This window comes from Tyto alba, unplaced genomic scaffold (genome assembly GCF_018691265.1).
Source record: "Tyto alba isolate M040663 unplaced genomic scaffold, T.alba_DEE_v4.0 Super-Scaffold_2, whole genome shotgun sequence".
In the NCBI taxonomy this organism is placed as follows: Eukaryota; Metazoa; Chordata; class Aves; order Strigiformes; family Tytonidae; genus Tyto; species Tyto alba.
The window spans coordinates 37,541,821-37,563,952 of NW_024881282.1; the positions used below are offsets into that span (position 1 = coordinate 37,541,821).

Genomic DNA, 22,132 nt, shown 5'->3' on the forward strand with positions numbered 1-22,132 from the left:
GACTTGAGAAGAATGTCACTATTACGAAGATAACAAACGCACACTGATTTGTGTAACATCCCCACTTTTTTCTCCTCAGTGGACAGACCAACTTCGGTAGTTCCTTCAAGCAAATACAGCCCCTGCCACTGCCCACTGCATTTCATTTACTGCTTTTTACTTCAATTTCTGATAAAAACTGTTCCAAGTAGTTTGCACACAGCTGTCAGATCCTAGAGCAAGCTGGCCTACATAACAGGAAACGCAAGACACTCAGATGCAGCTCTGAGCAGGGACAACACCAGACAGAAATCTGACGGTTCTTCCTTCCCTCTGCACCAGCTCCAAAGTGATAAAGTGACAGACCAGGGTTTCTCTTGTTCCTGACCCCATGAAAATGACTAGGACCTCAAACACATCTTATATGGCAGTTTGTAGCTTCCTTCTAAACACTGCCTCTCATCCTTTCTTCCAAACCCCCAAATGCATATAAACAGCTTACCAGATGGTGAAAAAGCCTTGCTGAAGGCCCTGAGCACCTTCAAGAGCAGACTCCCATGAGTTCAGCAAGTGCTCATTCCCATTTCCAAACTTTCACCTTGCCCACTGACTGTCCAAATAATTCACTTCCATTGAAAACAAAAGGCAAACAAAAGCAAGAAAACTCATACATTTGATCAATTAGATTTGAGAGCTGCCATTTCTGCAAGCAAACCTCCCAACTGGTAACAGACTATCTGGGTAACATCCTGGAACTCACTTGGCCTTCTCAGTGAGCAGAGGCAAGTTTTCACTGATGAGACCATGACTGAGGAGGAGGAGAGATTCTGCATTCATGTCTGAATTGAAAATCAGCCCTGCCATGATGTGACGCAGCGCCTCATGCACCTTCCGGACTATCTTCAAGCTCGTGGTGCTCTCCAGCATCTGCAAAGGCACAACCATGAGAGTCAAGAGGGCAACATGAGGGCAATGATCTGCTATCCGTATTTAGAAATCATGGGAAAAGCCTGAGCAATTCATCCCTCATCACATGCTGTCTTAAGTCCCCAGTTCTCTACATGAACAGCAACCCATCACATCAGCTCTGCCCCAACATCCCTCCCTTTCTCTCCAGCCTCTTCTTAGCCTCCAGCCAGTTCATCTATCATCACCACTCCAGAGCTCATGAGCAAAGCAGGGCTCCACTTCTCCATTATCTTGCATGCTACTCAAAAAACTGCATCTCTGAAAAGGCAATTATTGCACAGGGACAGACCTTGAATATATTTTGAAGGGATTTCCTTCATGCACAACAGATCAAAACATGGAGCAGCCTTGCAGAACTTTGGAGCTCCAGAGGAAACAAGAGTTGGCAGAGGGAGAGGGCATGGAGAACTCATAGTGGGATGTTTCCTCTCTAGCAGAGGTTGAAAGCTTCCCAGAATGCCATTCCCTGCCCTGGACATCAATAGTAAAGTCTCATTTTATGAGCTAGGTGCATAGTGCTTCCCAAAAGAAAAATGGGAAGCCAAAGCAGGATTTTGTAGGTAATTTCACAGTAGCCACCCAGAGGCTCTAGAGCTTCTTTTAGACCATACAGACTAGAGAGTGCTCAGAGTTAAGATACACTCTGGCTGACTTTTCTTACCTCTTTCAGTGGCAGAATAAGTTTTGTCACCTGGCCCTTTCCTATGAACTTTCCAAGAATTTCATAGGAATCGTAACTCTTGTTCTTGCGTGCTTCCATGACTTTGGAGACAATTCCCTTCACTTCCTTCTCTTCAGCTACAGTCCCAAACAACTCTTGGTTGAAAATCTTTGGAAATCAGGCAAAAGAAGTGAATGAGAGGAGTAGAAAAGCAGAGCCAGATTCCTCTAGAAGCAGCAACAGAACAACACTATTTTTCCTCACTCAGAAAAAGCAGGTCTTTAGGTTTCCCACAAATAACGTACACCTTTATTTTGTCATCATAAAACACCCAGTTTGAGCACACCAGATGAGGATGCTGTTCTCACACCCCTTGGTGGTGTTGTGATACAAGGAGTGGGCCTGCAGTCAGACCAAGACATTCAAATACACCCCATCTGGGTGGCCAGCTGAGCTCCTGGGCTCTGTGGACCACACTGACTAGATGACTGTTGTCTTGCTCAGATGTTTAGAGTCCAGGGAAACATAGTTAGGTATCTTAATCTTGAGCCCATTTCCTCTCTGGATGCAGGGCCCGGGATACAGCCTCAGAGATACTTTGCTACTCTACAAGTCATCTGCCGATGCCTCAGTAGAAAAGAGTCTCATTCCTCTGCAGTAGACACAATCAGCCCCGTTTGCCACCTTGTCCGAGACAATCTATGCAAAACCTCCTCTCCCAGAACATGTCCCAGGCACTTCATGGTGCTCTTTCCTTCAATCTTTAATAGCTTTTACCTCAATCAGGATATCTAAGCAGGGGTCCAAATCACCAGCACTCAGCCTGGTAGCAAGGCCCTTCAGCAACAGGTTCACAGTGAAAGTCAGCACATGGAGCTGGAGAAAAAGGGAACAGATCATCTTTCCAAACCTCTGCATAGATCTCTTTAATAAGACAGGATGGGGAGACTCCCACAGCAGAGACATCACAACTCACACACTGCACTTGAGCTCTCATTATAGGAAAAAAAAAAAAAAAGTATCACTGAGTGGTACTAGCAGTAGGAAGAGGACCCTTATCCCTCCACATACTGGCAAGAGGGCTGGAATCTCCACCTTCCCCAGTGCTCTTAGTGATATTTTTAGGCTGTGTAAATTGGCACTTTCCCTGTTACAGCAGCTAGAAACTCATGCTATTCCACTGCAGTAATTCACACAGAAAATTATTCTTAACCCCAACCACCATGGAAAGACAAATTAATAGCCAGTCTTGACTCTGGATCCAGGAAACAAGACTCCAATTAGCATCACCATGTACTGTCTGTGCAGTCTCTGTGGCAACTCAACTCAGATGATGCTCAGACCTAGTGACCCTACTGGATTTCCACTAATCTTGTCGGAACCAGAAATTCACCCTTCACCTCTGTACCTCAACTCTTTACTGGGAGAATGGAGATCCTCTCTTCTCTGCTTAGACTCTGAGTTCTTTGGGTACAGACCCTCATTTGATACTTGGCATAACGAAGACTGATGTTGTCACTAGCAATACTATTTAGTTGCATTATACCAAGCAATTCTACCAGTGCAAAACAATTTCAGTAGCATCTTCCCTTCAGATTCTCCTTCTGACACATAAAGAAAACCCTACAGAGAGCAGAACACAAAGAATTTCAGCATTACCTGGTACCCATGGACAAGAGTGGACTGCATCTCTTTTAAGATGTACAGAAAGTACTGCACTCCCAACACTTCCATGATTTTAGTGAGGGTGTTACGAGCAATGTCCCGGATTTCCTGAAATCTGTTCCTCAGAAATGTGCAGACTTTCAGCAGGATGCTGAAAACAGAGACAGATAGCTTAGTTCACCTCCAAAGAGAGCAGAACTAATAACACTGCTAGCTAACGAGGCTGCTTTTCAGGGCTGTTTCACAACCAAAGCTACACTCAAAGGCAGCCTCACAGAAAGGCTTTATAGTCATAAACACACCTACTGTCCTTCAAGACATTTTACTGCTTTTCTTCCTGTACATTATTCTTTTCCCCAGCTCCGCCACCCCTACCTCTGCACCTTGCTTCACAGCTCTGCTCTTATTTAAGGATTTACCAAGTTCCTTTCAAATTTAGCTTTACAGAAGTCAAATGCTGACAGAGGAGAGTGTCACTAGGAAAATGAGTTTCCAAAAAAAGTATTTAAGGGCTGTTAGGATGCCCCTCTTGGGCTTAAGCCTTGTACTTAACCACAGCTTGTGAAAGCTACTTGCACTCATTTCCAGCACAATGAACAGCATTTAAGGAGCTCTGATGGGATTTACCTTGGCAGGTTGGCTTCCATCACTTCTTGGGGAAGACACTGCATCATCCTGACCATTGCAAAAGCTAATGGAACACGAACTACCTCATCATCATTCACAACATTGGATTTCACAAGCTTGTGTTCCTCGTCTCTTTTAACCTTTTTAAGACAGCAAGACACAATGCACTTTTAATATACATAAACAAATCCTGCTTTTTCTCAACAAACCCTAGAAAAGGCCGAAAAGGTAAGTTGCTATCCTCCACTGACTACAGGAAAAACCCAGACAGCTAAAGGACAGGTGAGATTCATCCCTGTGATTTCAATACAGAAGCTGAATAGGGTGCCAGCAAGTTGTTGAGAACTCTTCAACAGGCTGCACAAAGTGATTTGTTTCACTGGTGTGGTCCAAGCCAGTTCTCAGCAGGGAAGCAGACACCACACCCACACCCACCAGAGAGCCTGTCCCTAATCTTCATGACACAACAAAAGGGCTGAAGCCTCTTTTGTGCTTCCAGGTGGTCTCTCTCCAGTTGCATCTTTTTTTGTGCGTGCTGCATTTCCACTGGATCTGAAGTAGCACCCAACCTTTACAGTAACAGCATAGGCCTGCAAAACACTTTTCCAGTGTCAACTTCTCACCTTTGCAACAATACACCTGTGCAATTTAGGCAAGATGTTGACTGTAACCGTATCCTGAATGTGTTTGATCAGACACTCCAGCTCCTCTTTATTTCGGGGTAAGAAAGAAACAGGTTTGGACACTTGCTCAGCATCTTCAGGTGTCTCAGCTGCTTGTGCAGGTTCTGCTGGCTCCTCAGGGAGATTCTTCCTTTTCTTTTCCTCAACCACCTCCTCTTCCCCTTCACTCTGCTCCAGCTCCATGGCTTCTTCAGCCTCCACCACTGGCTCAAGGTCCGTGGCAGCAGCTTCTGTCAAGTAATTTTCAAAAGCACAGGTAAATATAGACCAAAAATAATTGAGCCCTTGAAAGAAACTCTCGTGACAGCTTTGTTCTGGACAAAGCTCCTACCTTATCATCAGCTAGAGCAAACAAGCAGTAAGCATTAGAGTTGTTTTACTGGGTAGAGAAGCTCTGGGATGCTGATTTCTGATAATCACCCCTCTGGGCTAGGCTTAAAGCAAAGACCAGGTTGCTTTTGGCTGAACTCCACAGACAGCTTAGCAAAGGTCTATGTGCTTGAACCTTAGAGAACTGCCATTCACTTACATTTGAGAATTTCACAAGGCAAGAGGTACTGACAAGCACAGCTGTGATAGCCTCCTCCTTCCTCAGGATATCCCAAAAGCCACAACATAGGTAACCACAATGGTGAAGACAACAAAGATATCACGTCTTCCCATGAAATGGCAGGAAAAGCAAGGCAAGGTCATACAGCACCCTTCTCAGGCTGCAGATAACCATGAGAGCAGCCAACATTGAGGACAAAAAACTCAGATGTGTCAGCAGCCACACGGGTGGGTGCACACCTTGGAGAACCCCCCAGATTTGCATAAACCCAGCCCAGGCTGTTTTGACATATGGAGGACTGGGATGGGGAGGTAATGCGGAGACGGTTTTCCCTACCTCTCCTCACTTTGTCAACACACAGAAGAACAGTCTGCATTGCTCCCGAGGAGACAAGTCAAAACTAGTTTACAGTGTGCACATTTTAAAAAGCTGGGAGTAGCTGACCTCAAGAGTAAACCACAACATTTCAATTAGCTGCACTTTGAGCAGTTAGAGGTAGTGTTTCTACAATCAGGAGCAGAAAGCTTACCTTGGTTGTCAATGGTTACAAGCTGCTTTTCAAGTGTTTTGTGGTCAAAGTGAAAGGCTTCCAGCACAGTCTCTAACAAGCTGCAGAAAGAAAACATGAAGAGATACCAGCCCTCCACACAAAAAGGAGAGGCTGCATAGACCAACACAACAGAAAACCTTGAAAATGCTTTTTGGAAAACTTGAGACTCAGTGATATTGCAGCATAAGGAGGTTTATCCTGAAATAACAACCCAGGAAATAAAAACCGGTTGCTTTTCAGCTAGATGCAGTCTGTGACCTAACTTACTGTGAAACCTCACAGACAGTGGTACTGGAGCAATGGAGGTGTCCCAGGAGCAGGGACAGCCTGACTGAAGCAGAAGCTGCTAATGCTGGAATGGACTCAGTGAGACACAGTGTGAGAAAGTAATGGCCTGTTCATTCTTCACAGGTGAAGGCTGCAAGGCCATGCCTGCTTCCACTTGCATAAGCCCACCTCAAAGTCAGCAATCTCTCATTCCATGGAACAGGCTAAAATCCATGTGATGCTCCTTAAGACACTGAATTTTGCCTTAGCAGTCTTTAGAGAAACCTAAAGCAGCATCGCTCATACTACCTACCTGACTCCCAGCTTCGGATTGATCTGTCCTGTTTGTAGGACATGGATGAAATGCTTTAAGTAGTACAAGTAAGCTGACCAAGAGAGATGTCTGCAGACAGCTCCAACAACTTCAACTGAGGCTGTTACCATATTTTCATGCTGCCCAAAAGATAGAAATTCAGTTACTGTTAGCATTCATGATGAACATGTGTCTAAAGGATACTTTACTCAAAGCAACAAGGAGCCAGAAGAGGTAGTGTCTGTCTAGTGGGGATGCTTGGTATTCAGCTCTTTTAGATGTTTTCCCAATTACCAGGTAAAATAAATAAATAAATAAATCACAGCTAATCAAGCAGATCTCCAGAACCACTTCCTCCAAATATTTCTGCATACATTTAACTTTTCTCACATAACTAAACCTATGGGCTCACTTGTGTGATGAACTGAAAACTAGTCAAAACATCTAACCACTGACACACGGCACATTGCTGGGCTACACTGATCAACTAGGAATACACATCATTAACCTCTTACTGATGTGAAATAAAATGCCTTTGTTTCTTCACCAAGGTTTCAATCAATGCATTTTACCACCCACTGGTCAAAGAGCAACTGCAGTCACTCTACTGATGGGCACAGTCTGTATGGATGCAGGTGCTGGGTCCTGTGCCTAAGCTGTAATTGTTTCAGCTTCAGAAGAATATTTCTGACAGTAAGAGAATTACACATTTGCTTTGTCTGACAAAAGCAGCTCTGCTGTTCTCGTGATAGTGTGTGGGGAACTACAGAAGTGTGAAACCTTGCTTTTCCAAGTCACAAGTAGAAAGTCTATCCACAATGACATTACAAGTAATTTCACTGCATATATTTTTAATAAAGTGTATGCCCAGTGACTAACAAAATGCCACCCCTCAAACTTTAATTACAAAGCTGCTAATGATTTCAGAGGTTTTCAGCTAATTCCTGCAGTTCCCCTGAAACTCCAGAGAAAACAGTATTTATTCTCACCTCAATTACTAGGAACAGCCTATGTTCCTCAACACATACATTCTGCTGCCAAACAGTCACTAATCTCACAATTGAACATGAAGAGGGCAGTTTGGAGGCAGAGGGGAAAAAGAATAACCCGATTACAAAAAATGCAAACAAGTATAACCCCAAGTTAAAAAAAAAAAAAAAACAAACAAACCCAAGCAAACAAACAAAAAACCCAACTCAACCCCCAAACAGTTAAGAGATCCACCTTTGAGAAACAGGACAGGTTTAGCAGATATAGGATTGGGCCCAGACTGCATCTGCACCTTCCAAATCCTCTTTCTGTCACCAAAAGAAGCATAGCACTGTTGTCTGAAAGGGGAACACTCACTCCACTAACCTATCAGCCTTTCAAAGTGGTTAGTCTTTTAAGGAGAATGGTATACAAGAAAAGTGAAAATATTCAAATGAATGCATTAATTTAAAAGCCTACCTTAAGCATTTTTTCATTAAATATGGCAGTAGTAGCATAAGGCATGACATAGTTCTGAAGGGATTTAGAAGACAGCAGAAGCTTTTCTTCAGTGAGATGCTTAGCCAGTTTCCTCAGAGCTCGTGCCCTCCTGTGGATCTGAGACGAACATGAGAGACAGCGAATGAGGTGGTGCTTGAGTCACAGCTAGCACGAGGGATCACATACATTCAGCAGTTCTGTAAATGCTTCACAATTTTAGGTAATACATAAACATATTATAGTAATTTCCAATGACAGATCATGTCTTTTTCCTTCGGTCTCTGGGCTTTCACTAGTCTTTTGCATCAAATATCCCAACTCCATGGGATATATTTCAGTGTGAATTCACAATTATAAGACTGTCCCATCTTCAGGTATCAGGCAAGGGAGGCAACTGATACAAGATGAGAAGGCCTGATAAAATTACAAGGAAAAAATTTAGACTCTACACGTTAACTACAGATGTAGCAGAGGCTCTCTCTGACTGCATCTCAAATCAGGAGAAATGCTGTATTTTCATACTGCAAGAGAAACCAGGAGACCAGGCTTTGTGCAACATTGATATTACAAAGGTCTGTGAATGAAAAGGGGCTGCAGAACCTCCAGAGTTGTAGGGAACAGGCTAGAAAAAAGACCTGTTCCCTGCCTACGTCAGCAGGATTCTCAGGACACTGCTGCTGACTGTGGGCAGGGTCGCACACAGGTTGTAATGTGGAGTTGCCTGCTCAAGATGATGAACAATCACTTAAAATGAAAGCGATTCTTTTAACTAAATTAAAAAGAGGTAAAAACCACTGCTGTTAAATCATAAAGCCAATAAATTTCTAGATAGAAATATGACTTTGATTCCTAATCACCCATGTGACAATGCCCACATCCCTTTTTTTTTAAGTATTATCTAATGACACAGGTTCAATTTCTCTGTAAAGACAGTACATAGATGCTTTGGAAAACATTCCCCCAGAGTAAAATACCTTTGCTTTGGCAGGTGGAGAGAGGGACTAGGGAATATCTGTTGTCTTTTACCTGCATATGTTTCATGTTCTCAAAGAAGTCCATGTCGGGATCATGGCGATTGGTCAACTGGACCAAATCCCGGAACTCGGGATTTGCTGGGAACGTTTGAATGAGGCAGGAAAGCAATGATGTGTAGTCCTGCTGGATGCTCTGCAAACAGCAAGCAGTGAATGTTAAGTACCCCTCGGAAAAGTTGCTACACACTCAGAACAGCGGTGCTGTCATTTACAAGTGTTTCAGGACAACAAGTCCGATTCTTTGGTAACAGCAAATACACCTACATTTTAGAACGCATACAAATTTAAGTCACCCCTCCAAAGAATGAGCTACAATTAAGAAAATCTGAAAAACGGCAAATGAACACAAGATAGCTGAGTTCTATAGCTTTTTAGATTTTTGTAAGATTTCAAATGAAAGATAAGTTTACAGTGGGTACCTGCACTTCTTATCCCAGCAAGGGACTCAGAGAACTCATCCATAAAATGTCTCATATACACCAGTGTCCTGAAGACAGCTGGAGATGTGTAATCAGATAGCACTGCCTTACCTCAGTCTTACTTTTCAGTCCCCTTCTCACAGACTCCAGGAGAGTGTGCTGGATTAGCTCCTTGTAGTCATCTTCTGTGTGGTCGATTTCTGCCAGTCGGTGGATAAAACTGGTCAAGCAAAGGCTTGCGTTGTCACTAAGAGCCATATCCCCTAGCTGAGTGGATGAAGAAATTGTACCACATGAGTCTGGATATGACACTTTTTTTCTTTCCAAAAGACTGAACAGTACCACTGGACACAATATAACAAGGCCTGTAGAGACCCATTAACTCTTGAGACCCTTCCTGTAGAAGTTCTAGTTCTGAATTAATGCTCACCCCCTTCCAATCATGAAAAATCCTTTTAGATTTACCAGCAGGCCCACACAGCTAGAACATGCTGCAACCAAAAAAATTAAGCATTCAAGACTCCAATATGCCTTTTATACAGTACAAATTGACTGAACAGTTCCAGGGTTCACTGGTAGAAAGGTGCACTGCGCTTCAGTGAGTCTTCTCGCTGCACTGTATTTGCCCTTCTGGGCACACAGATGAAAACATAGGCGGACAAAACTTAAGAACGGGTGTTTGTAAGAAGACTCAAATATGCTCTCTGAATGCTTCATAGTGTCAAAAAACAGCCAATGGAAATAATTTGGAAGCTAGATTAATCATGGACACATGGTGCACAAAGGAAGAGAAGGAACATTCAGCCAACCTGGATGGTATAGAAGCAGTTGTGCATAACAGGGATGAGGAAATTGATATCCACTGTTTGCATTTCCTTGATGCGGGCTGTGATTGACTGGAATGCTGACAGACGTACATCAAAGTCAATATCATCAAGATGTCGTTGATCAAAGGCATTCAGCTAAGAGAGAGAAACAAGTTGTTCACAAAAAAAGGTCAGAAACATGGCAATACAATGTTGGGGAAAAAAAGTGAGCACAGAAATTACGCATACCTTAACAACATCAGTAATATACTTCAACTCACTGTCCAGATCAGATAAAGTCTAAAAAGAAACATAAAAGAAAATAGTTTAACAGTTATAGTTGTGAAAAATTCAGAGAACTCAAGAAATTACCACTTGAGACAAAAAATAAAGAGAGCAACAGCATCAATCTTTCTCCTGTTAGAAGCTTCATAAAAGCCATTCTTCCATAAATTGGAAGATGTGTGTTTTAAGTTCTTAAGTTTCTAAATATCTATACTGAGTGTTTCCTGGGTTTTCCTGCATAAAAAAAAAAAGTTATGTGAGTCACTTCAAAGAAGCACAAAACAACCTGACTGCTATAAATCTGTGAGAACAATACAAATAAAAATCACCTTCAGAACGCTGGAACTCCTGCTTATTTCATAAAGATACAGGATTTGTTATGGATGAAGTGTGCTTTATTTGGCTTCTCTTACACAGAAGAACCCTGGTGATGCTCACATCAACCAGGCTGTAAGCCAAAACTTCCACAAATTTTTGTGCAGCTCATTAATTTCTATCATATACGATTCTGTTACTTTCACTTAACAAGTGATGTAGATTAAAAAGGTTTTTAAGCTCATGTACAACAAAGATAAATACTGCTATTTATTTTGTTCTTGATCTCTTAGAACAAGTGAAAAAAAGCACAGAAAGGCACGTAAAAATGCAATACCTGAAATACCAAGCATAACTTCTGTCGAGATAGTTTGTTCTGGATGACAGAAAAAAGCTTTGCCAGTGGCTTGAGAAAGCTTGTAGGGTTTGAGCAATGCCTCAGCAAGTTCTGCACTGTCTCCAGAATGTCAATCTCTGTACTCTGAAAGAGACCGGTAACTGTCAATAAATATTGAAATTTCACAAGATTATTTAATTTCCTTGGAAAATATTTCAAGACACAGAATGAACTTAACTACTTTGCTGTTTTTTATTCAGATCACAGATACTGAATGAGATCAAAGAATTAGGAGGACACACTCGATGCAATCACCAAATCTCTCGGAAGCACTTGCAACCTTTCAATTAGACACAAGCACAGTGTTAGAGAAGAGTACCATCATGAAGACAACTGCTTTTTTGCATCTTTCCTCAAATGACTCGAAGGTCAGGAGAGCTAACAGAGCTTTAAAAAGTAGTCTTTAGACTGTGAAATGAACTTTAACAGCACCATATACTTACATGATCTCCCTGAATGTAAATCATATATGGTCCCCTAATGATTCGCAAATTTAAAGACCAAGAATCCTCTGTGAACAATTAAATGACCACTTGCAAAACAGAAGCTACAGGTTGCTGCCTGGCAGTTCTTTCTGCAAACCTAAAATCTCTTATTGAGCAACTGCATGTCTTTTAAAAAAAGCAAGATCCAAGTCTTAATTCAAGGATTCAGGCAATCAAGATGAATAATCGATACAGTAATTCATTGTAGATAGGACTATATTTCTGAAAACAAGGTTTGGCAGTGAGGGAAACCCAGACAACATAGTATACCAGTAGACTCAGTGCTTGATTTATTTAACAGTTAATAAAAGCCTAAACCATGGAGAACTCTGCTTCCTGCAGCTGCAGACTACATGCTTTGCATGCCTGAGGAATTTAGGATTTTAGGGAAGTTTCAGTTCTGAGATACATTTCTCTATCCACAGATGGATTCCTCAAGAGTGGAAGGAGAACAAAATGGAAGTAGGAGATATGGGAGCATGTCAGTAGCACTGTATAACACTTGCCTTTCATCCTGCAACAGACCAAACACCACTGCCCATTACACAGCACATACTACAATCTCAACCATTTGTATTCATATTGCTGTCCAGATACTTTGGCTTCGGATTTGGGGTGTGTACAATCCACAGTGAGGAAGAGCATTTATTTCAAACGCTTTAAGGAATTTGGTGGATTGATTACATTTCCAAAGGAGGTAAAGACTGCATGAAAACTTCTGCAGACCTACCCCATGAAAAGGGGGAACAGAGTCAGCTCAGGCATCCCTGCAAAATATCCAGTGACTTGTACACATCATCATGCAATGGCACAGTGTTCTCAGCAGACTACAAACACATGAAGGCTTGACTTCAGGCTAATCATGATAAATGGCTTGTAAACAATAAGACTTTTAACTTAATCCTGAACAAGTATGTTTTTCTTTTAATAAAGTATATGCTTGATGGGGGGAAAGTAATTTCTACATACCTGCTCCATGTTACTCTGATAAAGGAAAGGAAGAAGAAGGCTCACAAGCACTGAATTCTGACTCTTTTCTTGTATAAATTTGCTGATCCTGCACAATGAGACAAAGTAATTTACTACTTTATATCAATCCAATCACTAGTATAGAACAAAGAACTCAGCCCATCCAGGGTTATAAGAGTGTACCCACCAAAATCACGGTATCAGCCCACGTATTCAGTTCCACATGACTGCCGTCATTTCTGTACCCTTTCCTACCCCCAAGAGGCATTGGTTTTGAGTAACAGCAACAGAAACAGCTAGAATCAGGTTTCTGAAAACTTTTTGCACAAGTCACCAGCAACTTGCAAGGTCAATGACAGATCCAGGTGTTTTCAACTTCTCAATTTAAATAGTTTGAGACAAAGTTTTTAAATTCAGAACCTCTTACAAAAAGCCTCTTCCAGCCTCCTTCCAACTTTCTAACTGTTTTGAGCTCTAAAGAATCACTTACTTGGAAAGTATACTCAGCTCTTTGCTGACTTGAGCTCTATATTTCTTCTTTTTCACCTTTTCCATATTTAACATTGTTTTGCTGAAGTACTGAAGTATCGCAGGAACATGAGGCAGAACCAAGCGGCAACCTAGGCTGAGAGTCTCTGTAAGGGATACAACAGTTAGCAACACCCAACTTTGTGCTGCAAGCAACAGAAGGGAGACCCAACCTTACACAAAGGGGGAAACACAGACAAAGGAGGTTTCACCAGCGAAAGAGAAAAAAACAACATCAGTTGGAGCTGTGAATGCAAAGGACTGCTGGGAACATGCACCAGCACTTGCTGAGACCAAGTCTAATGAGTCTGAGCTGGGACTAAAGCAAGCAGAGAATAAAAGCTCTCCCCACACATTTCATTAACAGGCTTGGTAAGAGTGGGTTTATCAAGAGGTATCATGGACATTCCTCAAAGGTAGTAACCATCTCCTAAAATGGCTGGAGCATTTATAGATGTAGTTTTCTTTATTCTACCACTGACCTCTTGTGCAAATCAAAGTTGCCATAAAAAGGGAAGGGTGATAAGTACTCTACTTTCCACTACCTTTGAATGTTACAGGTGAAAGATGGCTCCACAGCACCAAACAGCCCACCCCCCTTCCTACCTACTACCACTCAAAGCTAAAAGGAATCAATGGCAGGTCTTTCTCGTCAGGGAGCACAGATTAAACATCAAAGTGATACACAACCATGTGCATAAAGGGAGCGGGCCTTTATATAAAACTTGATGTTAAGCTCAGAGCCAAGTCAGCAATGCAGTTCTTGAAGTTACCATATCAGTCAAAGCTTCACAGACAAAACAGGTCAACACCACGAACATTTTCCTTCTTCATAGGGAATTTCTCCATGCTTAGGACCCTGACACTCAAATGTGGATCTCACCAGTCATTACACAAGAACAACTTTACAGTTCTTGAGCATGCCAAGACAAATTTGTACACTGACATTTCCATTTCCACTGGGAGGTCTCCTTCCCCGGTATTCTCTGCCAGTACAAAGACAACCTCCTCATAATCTAACACCTCCATCCAAAGCACCCAACGGGCCTCTAACAACTCTTACACAGGCATACCTTCTGTCACATCTCTGGTGACTGTGACAACACAGTCGGTCACAGTCAAACTGGAAACCTGCTCCGTGGGTTCAAAATCTGGGCTGTTGAGAAGGCTATCAGCTATGTCCATCACAAGACTGGATGTGGCCTCAGACAGATTCTTGGCTGACAGCACAGCAAACACATTTGACAGTATATCACACTCGGGGTGATCTGGCTGGTGCTTGGTCAGCAAGGGGAAATACCTGAGAGAAAGATTGTAAAAAAGGTTGGCTGAAAATTTAAGTCCAGAATTTTATAATTCTTTTATAAAAAAGGTCACACAAAACGATAATGACTGTCTTCTACATGAAACAAGGAAAAAGTGCAAAAAAACCCCAACCAAATCACAGAACAACGGCATCATAAAAAAAAGAATGAATGGAAGTTGAAGGGTCATCAAGTCCCTTTTCTTGTTTCAAGGTAACATCATCTAAACCTAACCCTTTCTCCACAGATGTTTGTCCAACTCTCCTGTTAGTCTGCTCCTAATTTAATAATCCAATACGATTTTTTACAGAAATTTGTATACAAGTTCTTCATGCCTCTAAATGACATGTCTTAAAGCAGATAGAGGATACTTTAGCAAAGGAAAAGCATTGAGTCTGTGGTAGAGGCAAAAATCACTCAAGACAGCTGAGATGGAATTCCTCACAGTGTCTGCAATAAAAAAAGCTCCTTTACAACTTTCAGTATCAGAATCTCAGCCATAGATTCTGTACTGAACCTGCCCACATTCTTTCATAAAACAGAAAGAAATAGCGACTCAAAAAGCATTAATGAAATGATATATTGTAAAACCAACTTCCAACCTCCAAAGACTAAGTCATCACTGGTCAAGACACAGACATATTCTAGGAAGTCAGCCCTCCTCACCCGTCAACTGGGTTTGGGCTATATATGTGCTTAGTAGTTAATATATGGGAAAAACAGCTCACTAAAAATAGAGTAATTGCCTATATTAACTGCATCTGGACTGCTATCCAAAGTGTGAGTCTAATGGAAAAATAAAATATGGGGTTTGATACAATTATTCATAACCTGTTAGTGTGGTCTTTTTTCCTTGAATTTTGTGTACTCAGAAGTACTTATGCTTCTTTGCAAGGACAACACTTACCTAGGATTCTTACTCCAGGTGTGAATGAGTTTGAGCAGAAAAGTTGGAGAATACTGACTCTCTGAAGCCAATCTGCAGACCTAAAGGAGATAAAAATCAGGTAACAATGCAACATAAGTAGGTAAAGCCACTTAAAAATCTTATTTCTTATGAAGACCTCACTACAATCTATTGTTTACCTTATTTTTAGAAAGTAATTTCATCATTATTTTTCCAGCTTCCTCAATAATTGCGTAATCCTTCTTAGATTATCTTACTCCTATTTATACACTATTCCCGCTACCATTTTCGCCCTCCCTTTGAAACTGGCTCCCTATGGAACCCCACATTTACTGCAGAGACCTAGCAACCCCTCCTGGACATACCTGTAAGACCTCAAATGTAACACCCACTATTCATTCCTCCCACACTTTCTATGCCCTGGCCACAACACCTGCCATTACAGCATCTGCTCTATGTCTCCACAGCCTCACTGCTGTAAAAACCACCTCTCTGTTCCGGGAGAGGCTCAAGCAGTGCACTGCACCCCGGGAATGGGATCTCCTAACAGGTTTCTGTGTCCAAAACAATCCCACTTAAGAGTAGCCCAAGCCTAAGCCCCACACAGGAGCTGCTGCTCCTTCGCATGACTGGACACAGGCAAGAGACCCAAATGCACAGGTCCCACTTCTCTTCCACTCTGCAAGTCAAGAGGCTGCACACAAGCCACACAGCCGGGTTTCCACCCTGACCACAGCTGGACTGTCAGCAGGTCACTGCTTCAGTGCATTCAGGGGCAATAGCCATGAGGGTGCGTGGGAGGTTTGGACTAGCTCTGTCTGGGCTCAAGACCTGAGCACAACAGAAGACAAGTCTGATTGTCATAGCCAGGGGTCTCAGAAAGCTTCTTCTCCTGTCCTCAAAGGCTAGTAATGTTATTCCTCTGCATAAAACAGCTTTTCTGAATGATGTACCACGAAGAGTAAACCATTAATCCTATCCTGCAGGAATGCTGCTGTGCAGGCTAACAATATTGAGCCTCTCCAGCAAACTCCTATGGTACAAAGAGCAGCAAACTCTAGTACCAAGTACAACAGGATTAAAACAATTTACCCTCTCCGCCAGTTTTCACACACATCAGTTCTACAGCCTTAAAAAAGGAAAGCACACAAGTCAAATAATTCTTCTGCCAAAATCAAATCTTCATGAAGTTCACTGGTAGAGACTCCCGCTAGAGGGAGCTTCTGGATGGTACCACCATCCAAGCTCCATAAACCAGCTCTGTCTTCCTGACATCTGTAAGGGCAACAGGAATTCTAACTGACAACAATTTTACATCTTGTGCAGATTTACTCAGTGTTTCCAAACACAGTGCTCCCCAAAAGCGTTAAGTGTGTTGCTAACTTGAGTCCCAAACCACATGCTCAAACTGCTCTGGGACCACAGTAAATGTTCACTGCTTTGCCCATGTGGCATGCTGGCCTTGAAGACTCCATGGACAAACCAGAAACACAGAACTCCTTGTTGCTTAGCCCAGCGAAATACAGAGCTATGTACATGCACTGCCTGAAACTATTTTATCTATTGTTTGCCCACATACACATACTACACATCACATACCATTACTGGTAGAGCAGAGAAACAGGGTAGGAGCAAACAAACACAGTGTCTAGAGAAGTATATCAGGGGTTTCACAGGCCACAGCAGTTACTCCTGGTACTCTTTGACAGGGTTTTCTGCTGCAAGGACGTTGGACATCTGGATACCTTAAAAGCCTCAGTGGAAGAGCTCTGTTGGAGTCAGTCCATCTTGCTCAGTTACCCTTTGGGTGGAGGTGACTGCCTTTAGAGCAGAGACAACCCAGCAGCTTGAACAGGCATTCCCTGATAACCTCAGAGCCCAGTGCACTGGCACTGCCAGCGTAATTTCGTTTTAAATACTGTGTGTTCTCTCTTCCTCTCACAATAGTGCATTTTCACAACTCAGAGGTGATCTGAATTTCCCTGATGAAGGCCACAACCCTGTGCTTTATTGCTGTGCTCACACAGGAGTCCCAGCAGGCAGGCACAAGAGCACAGAGACCACTGACAGACCCTGCTGGGTCCTTCCTTTCCTGCAGCAGCATTTGTTTCTGCAGTCCCCTACCACAGGCCCAATAACTGTCACACAGAAAAGTAGCAAAGTGCACCTAGAAATGACTAGTATTATTTCGCTTCCCTGAAGCATCCAGGGAAGTAATCTGCTTCTGTGGTTAAAGAACAAAGAAACAGCATCCATCTTATTCAGATGAGTTAATTTGTTCTCTAGCCTGTGACTTGATTATTCCAGAAATAATCAGACATAAGACAAGAAACTGGACTTGCACAGAGACATCAGAATGCCAGAATCTGTCTGAGGCCATACCCAACCTTGTGACAGACACAGCTGACATGGACTCCAGTGCAGCTGGAGTTCTCTGCATGGTATATGTTACACACAAACTGTTTGGAAGAACAAGAAATCGTTACCTGAGGCCATACCACTGCATGGAAAACTGCATCAATCTCTTCCACACTAAAGCTGTAGGTCTCGTAATCAGAAAAAAACTCTGCCACAAGCTTTAGTCCAAGGCGTCTCAAATTCTTCAGTGGATTAATCAACCTAGGTTGCACCTGTGAAAACAAAACAGAAAAAAATCCCAGTAAGATCTATGCAGAACAACTACTAACTACTTACTCTGAAATGAAATAAAGCAATTCACTGGCCACAGACACAGCCTTTGCTGGAACTACTGCCATGTTCTTCTGTTTTCTCCAGTAACTTGTTCAACGGTAGCAATCTACCTGTCACAGCTGACCTCAATTTTTCTAAGAGGTGCCTGTTCCTGCATCTAGTCAGCTACACCAGACTTCTTCAGCTCATGAAAATCCATGCTGACAGGTTTAAAGTAGCATCTGCCCTTTTTGGACTAAACGCAGAAAGCTACACCACTGTTACATTTCCAGCCCTGACACTGAAATAATTCTGTTTTACACAGGAAAGGACACAAATCAGCTCTCAAAAGTGAAGTGGTACTTTGCATACTGAGATCTACTGGGAAGAAAAGAAATCAACAGACAAGGAGAAGAGGGAGGAATAGAGAAGGCACGAATGTGAATCACCTCTTCTAACAGCGTGGGGGGAAATAGCATTTGGTTCCAGGAGGATGCTTCCTGTACCCATTTAGCTTCCATAGCCTTTCTTGGGGAAAATATTTCAGTAAGAAAATCAGCCACACAGTTAATCATGAAGTTACTCATGCACTGCTGCATTCTGACTCTTCTCTCTGAGAAGAGTCTTGACTTGAGTAACCTAAATTATATCCATACTGTGCAATGCAGCTCACAGAACAAACGTATGAGGCAGCTCCATGGTACAGAGGTACTGAACTCCAGTCTCAGAAACAACAGAGCAAATAAAGGCTGCTGGCTGAGACTGGAGCTATATCCTGGGTTCCTCAGGGTCTCCAGAAGACATCATGATCTACCACACAGTATAAACATCTGTATCTCTTATTTTGCAAAGCAGCTTTAGTGTCAAACTGTCACTGGAAGACATCACAACTTCTTTATTTAATGTATCTATGGACTTCTGAAGACACTACCCTCTACTACCATGCAATGCTCTCCTATACTCCCTTTGCACCTAAAATCACAGGTAAAAACACAAAGAGGAGATGATGGAAAAAGAACCAAATGTGCTCTTGCCCAGGGCCTCCCAAGATGAGCTGAATGCATACTAATGGCATGCAATCAGCTTCCAGGCAGCAAATGAGCTGCTTGAAGGGCCAAAGAAAGCACAAACCAGGCTGCTATTGCTAATGGTGACACCCCAAGCAAAATAGTTTTGGGTGGCCATAAGAGCAGTCCTCTGAGACTGAGAGGACAAAGAAACTCAATACTGAATACAATCAATAAGAAACAGTAAATGAGTAACTTGGCTGAAAATGGTCAAAGTTGATGTTTAACTCTTCAGGCAGTATCAGCTTGCAATGAATTACTCTCAAATTCCAAGAATGTCTTCTAATCATTACCCAAGATAAACAGATTTCTCACACTCTTCCTTGAGCTTTTAACATCTCATGGGCTAATGAAGTGCTAAATTAAGTTCAGACAAATGATAGACTGTCACTCTGCACATTACACAATGATGATAGTATCACCATAGTAACCCTGGCAAAATGTGACTATACCAGTAATGAATGAAGAAGCTTTTAAAACTCCTTTCCCAGTTTAAAAACACATCAGCACAGCAATCCATTGGTTAAGTCAGACTGTGGAAAGCTGATGTCCTAAAATTTGTTCATCCCCTTCATAAATGAAGACAGTTACAAGGTTCTGTGCAGCTAGCAAACAACTATGGGACCTTGGATGCTGACTGACTGCAAGGGCTTGCTTTGTTTGATGGATTGTTTTCAAGGGAAGTTCTAACCTCGAACGCTCACAGATAGGTCTTGGCAAGAACATGCATGCATGGTGACAAAACATTCATTACCTAACACCACTTGCTTAGTCTATCATCACATAATTCCATTCAACACACCACTTCCTCAGTCTATCATCTCATAATTCATTTCAACAACGCACTGATGATGATGACTGTGCAGTTTGCTTGTTTTACGTCTAATATATGATCAGGCTCTACACCAGACCAGACTTGAGCTCTCCTTCTCCTATTTGGATTGAAGCCTAGCAAAGGCACTGGTTTCAGAAAGACAGAAAAGCCTGGCTCAATGTCATAGTTTCCAAACAGCTGGCAGCAAATCCCCTGAACTAGCTGGGCTAGAGCTCAGGGATCTCTGTACTGCTCTCCTGGGCACAGGACAGCAGTAAGTCAACATGCCCCATCTTTAGGCACAGACAATCTTTAACACAATGTTTCCTTACCTGACCCTTTCTGGCTGTGCAGCCACTGTGCAGCAAGGGAAAAAAACATCCACAGTGCTCTGCAGATACCTGGCTGAGACCCAAATCGTGACACTGAATTAGCGTAACTACTCCTGATAAAGCTGAACATGCTTCTAATGTGCTGAAAGCATGGCTGGTAGTCATGTTCTCCCTGTGTCCCGTGACATGAGACAATCACTGTAGATAATCAGTGTGATCATCCACAATGCTGAGCTCCTCTGGGGTCTAGTACTGCAACAAAACACCTCAAAGACAAGTTTTGCTCTAAAGTCCTTAGACAAGGAACTTTAAATCCTCTCTTTCTGCTGCTCAAATGTTTTCTCCTTGCAGCCAAAAGACTAGCTCTTTAAGGCCAATTTCAACTTCCAGCCACAAGATCTTATTATGTCCTTACAACAAATCATTTACCTCTCCCTCATGCCTACCTCTCCACAGAGCAGGCAGTTAGCAACACAGAGATCACCCCCAACTGTCTCTTCAGTATCTCAAATAAAAACACAGCCCAAAGCAGCTTTCTAAATACATTAACTCCACCTGCACTGCCTGAGTGCCACAGCATGTTCAGACAAGTATCACTGGCCTCTATTTTGACAGACATCTAATTGCTAAGCATTACTCCATGCTGGCCTTAAACCTCTCTTTACTTGAACCAGCAAAGGTGTGTGAACATGTGCAAGCTACAAGGAGGAGGGAAAGGAATTTAATTTACATGTTTGTTTGTATTATCATTTGTGTATATCGTACCTTCTCTCTTTGCTGGAGGATGCAGGATACCACAGCCGTCATGCAGAGCAGAATCTGTAGAATTTCTGGCAGGTACTGATGGATCAACTGTCCCATGTTTTTCAATACAACTTCGAGACCATTGAAGAGGCTATGCTGACGCCCAAGAGGCAGGACTTTAGCTAAATCTAGCTCTGACATACTTCGAAGCACTGCAGTCTGGCAAGGCCCTGTGATAGGCAAAGGAAGAGCAACTTATTCAGAAAAGCACCATGAAGATAGCCACCACTGAAAATAATTTTCAATGAAAAATAGTATAAACTGGCCCTAAACTACAAATCATCACATTCAGCTTTTTAAATAATTACAGCTCTGGATCTCCATCTCTCTGTGACACTCAGACATCTCCCACTGCTACAGTATCAGAGCACTTCACAACCTCTGTTTACTGCCATTACACTCAGGCTAGCATACGATGTGAGCAATTGCTCATTCCTGGCCCGCTACAGCTTACTTGCACAGCCTACTACAGCTGTGGCAAGTCATTCAGTTTTTTGTAACTTTGGACCTGTAAAACAGAGCAACCATGCTTTGTAAGGAAAAGCTCAGGGGAATGTCAGTCCTTATCAAAAGTTTACTTTCATGCTTTCATTCTTCCAAGGCACTTAGACACAAACTGAAGCACATAACAGTACTAAGAGTATTTATCCTCCCACATCTCTAGAGGTCAGGAAGTACCATACCCCCAGGTTCTATTACCTGTACCTACCATTGCTGAATTGCTTCACAGCTTCAAAGAGTAGATCCAAGAACATCCGTATCTCTTCTGGCAGTGAGCCGGCAAGAAATCGCAGAACGATCGACATGCGAGTGCTCGCTGAAGACTTGCCCTGTGTTCTGCTCCCCGTTTTGTTTCTCATTCTGCCATAGAGAATTCTTCAAGAGGCAAAAAGAGGTTGCATTAGCTTTCAGTGAGCCATCCATTTCCTAGCCTTTTTTTCTGCAGGAGAAACTCCATTAAAAAATGTTCTCTAGTGATAACAAAGCTGAGTGGAAGCCCCCTCCCTTCAGGGTCTCCACTGAATTACTACATTGCCCAAAAACATCCAAGTGAAAGATCAGCTTCTGCTACTACAATAGAAACTTCGCTGGAGACTTCTAGTTATCTGCACGATAACTTGCATCACTGTGTCTTAATAAAAAATAAGTGGCAATACTCAGTGAACTGCAAATGTTCTCACACTTCTCTGAAAGCCTTAGCAGAAATAGTATTTACCAGAATGATGTTTTTAAAGAAAACACCATTTGCACAACACATTACA

At 42.4% G+C, this 22,132-nt stretch overlaps 1 protein-coding gene across 1 annotated transcript in view; it reads right to left on the bottom strand.

Annotated features, from left to right (window-relative positions):
- The window catches only part of UTP20 (UTP20 small subunit processome component), a 64,255-nt gene that overhangs the window by 14,985 nt on the left and 27,138 nt on the right, over window positions 1-22,132 (bottom strand). The window contains exons 26-46 of the mRNA XM_033010152.2: window positions 21,580-21,746; window positions 20,832-21,040; window positions 17,670-17,813; window positions 15,184-15,263; window positions 14,046-14,272; window positions 12,935-13,079; window positions 12,445-12,532; window positions 10,931-11,074; window positions 10,243-10,293; window positions 9,997-10,149; window positions 9,299-9,454; window positions 8,761-8,901; window positions 7,714-7,851; window positions 6,265-6,404; window positions 5,664-5,743; window positions 4,525-4,814; window positions 3,902-4,041; window positions 3,269-3,425; window positions 2,387-2,485; window positions 1,610-1,777; window positions 740-906 (exon numbers count right to left, since the gene is read on the bottom strand). Coding sequence (XP_032866043.2) covers window positions 740-906; window positions 1,610-1,777; window positions 2,387-2,485; window positions 3,269-3,425; window positions 3,902-4,041; window positions 4,525-4,814; window positions 5,664-5,743; window positions 6,265-6,404; window positions 7,714-7,851; window positions 8,761-8,901; window positions 9,299-9,454; window positions 9,997-10,149; window positions 10,243-10,293; window positions 10,931-11,074; window positions 12,445-12,532; window positions 12,935-13,079; window positions 14,046-14,272; window positions 15,184-15,263; window positions 17,670-17,813; window positions 20,832-21,040; window positions 21,580-21,746 — 3,084 coding nt within the window. The remainder of the gene's footprint in view (window positions 1-739; window positions 907-1,609; window positions 1,778-2,386; window positions 2,486-3,268; window positions 3,426-3,901; window positions 4,042-4,524; window positions 4,815-5,663; window positions 5,744-6,264; window positions 6,405-7,713; window positions 7,852-8,760; window positions 8,902-9,298; window positions 9,455-9,996; window positions 10,150-10,242; window positions 10,294-10,930; window positions 11,075-12,444; window positions 12,533-12,934; window positions 13,080-14,045; window positions 14,273-15,183; window positions 15,264-17,669; window positions 17,814-20,831; window positions 21,041-21,579; window positions 21,747-22,132) is intronic.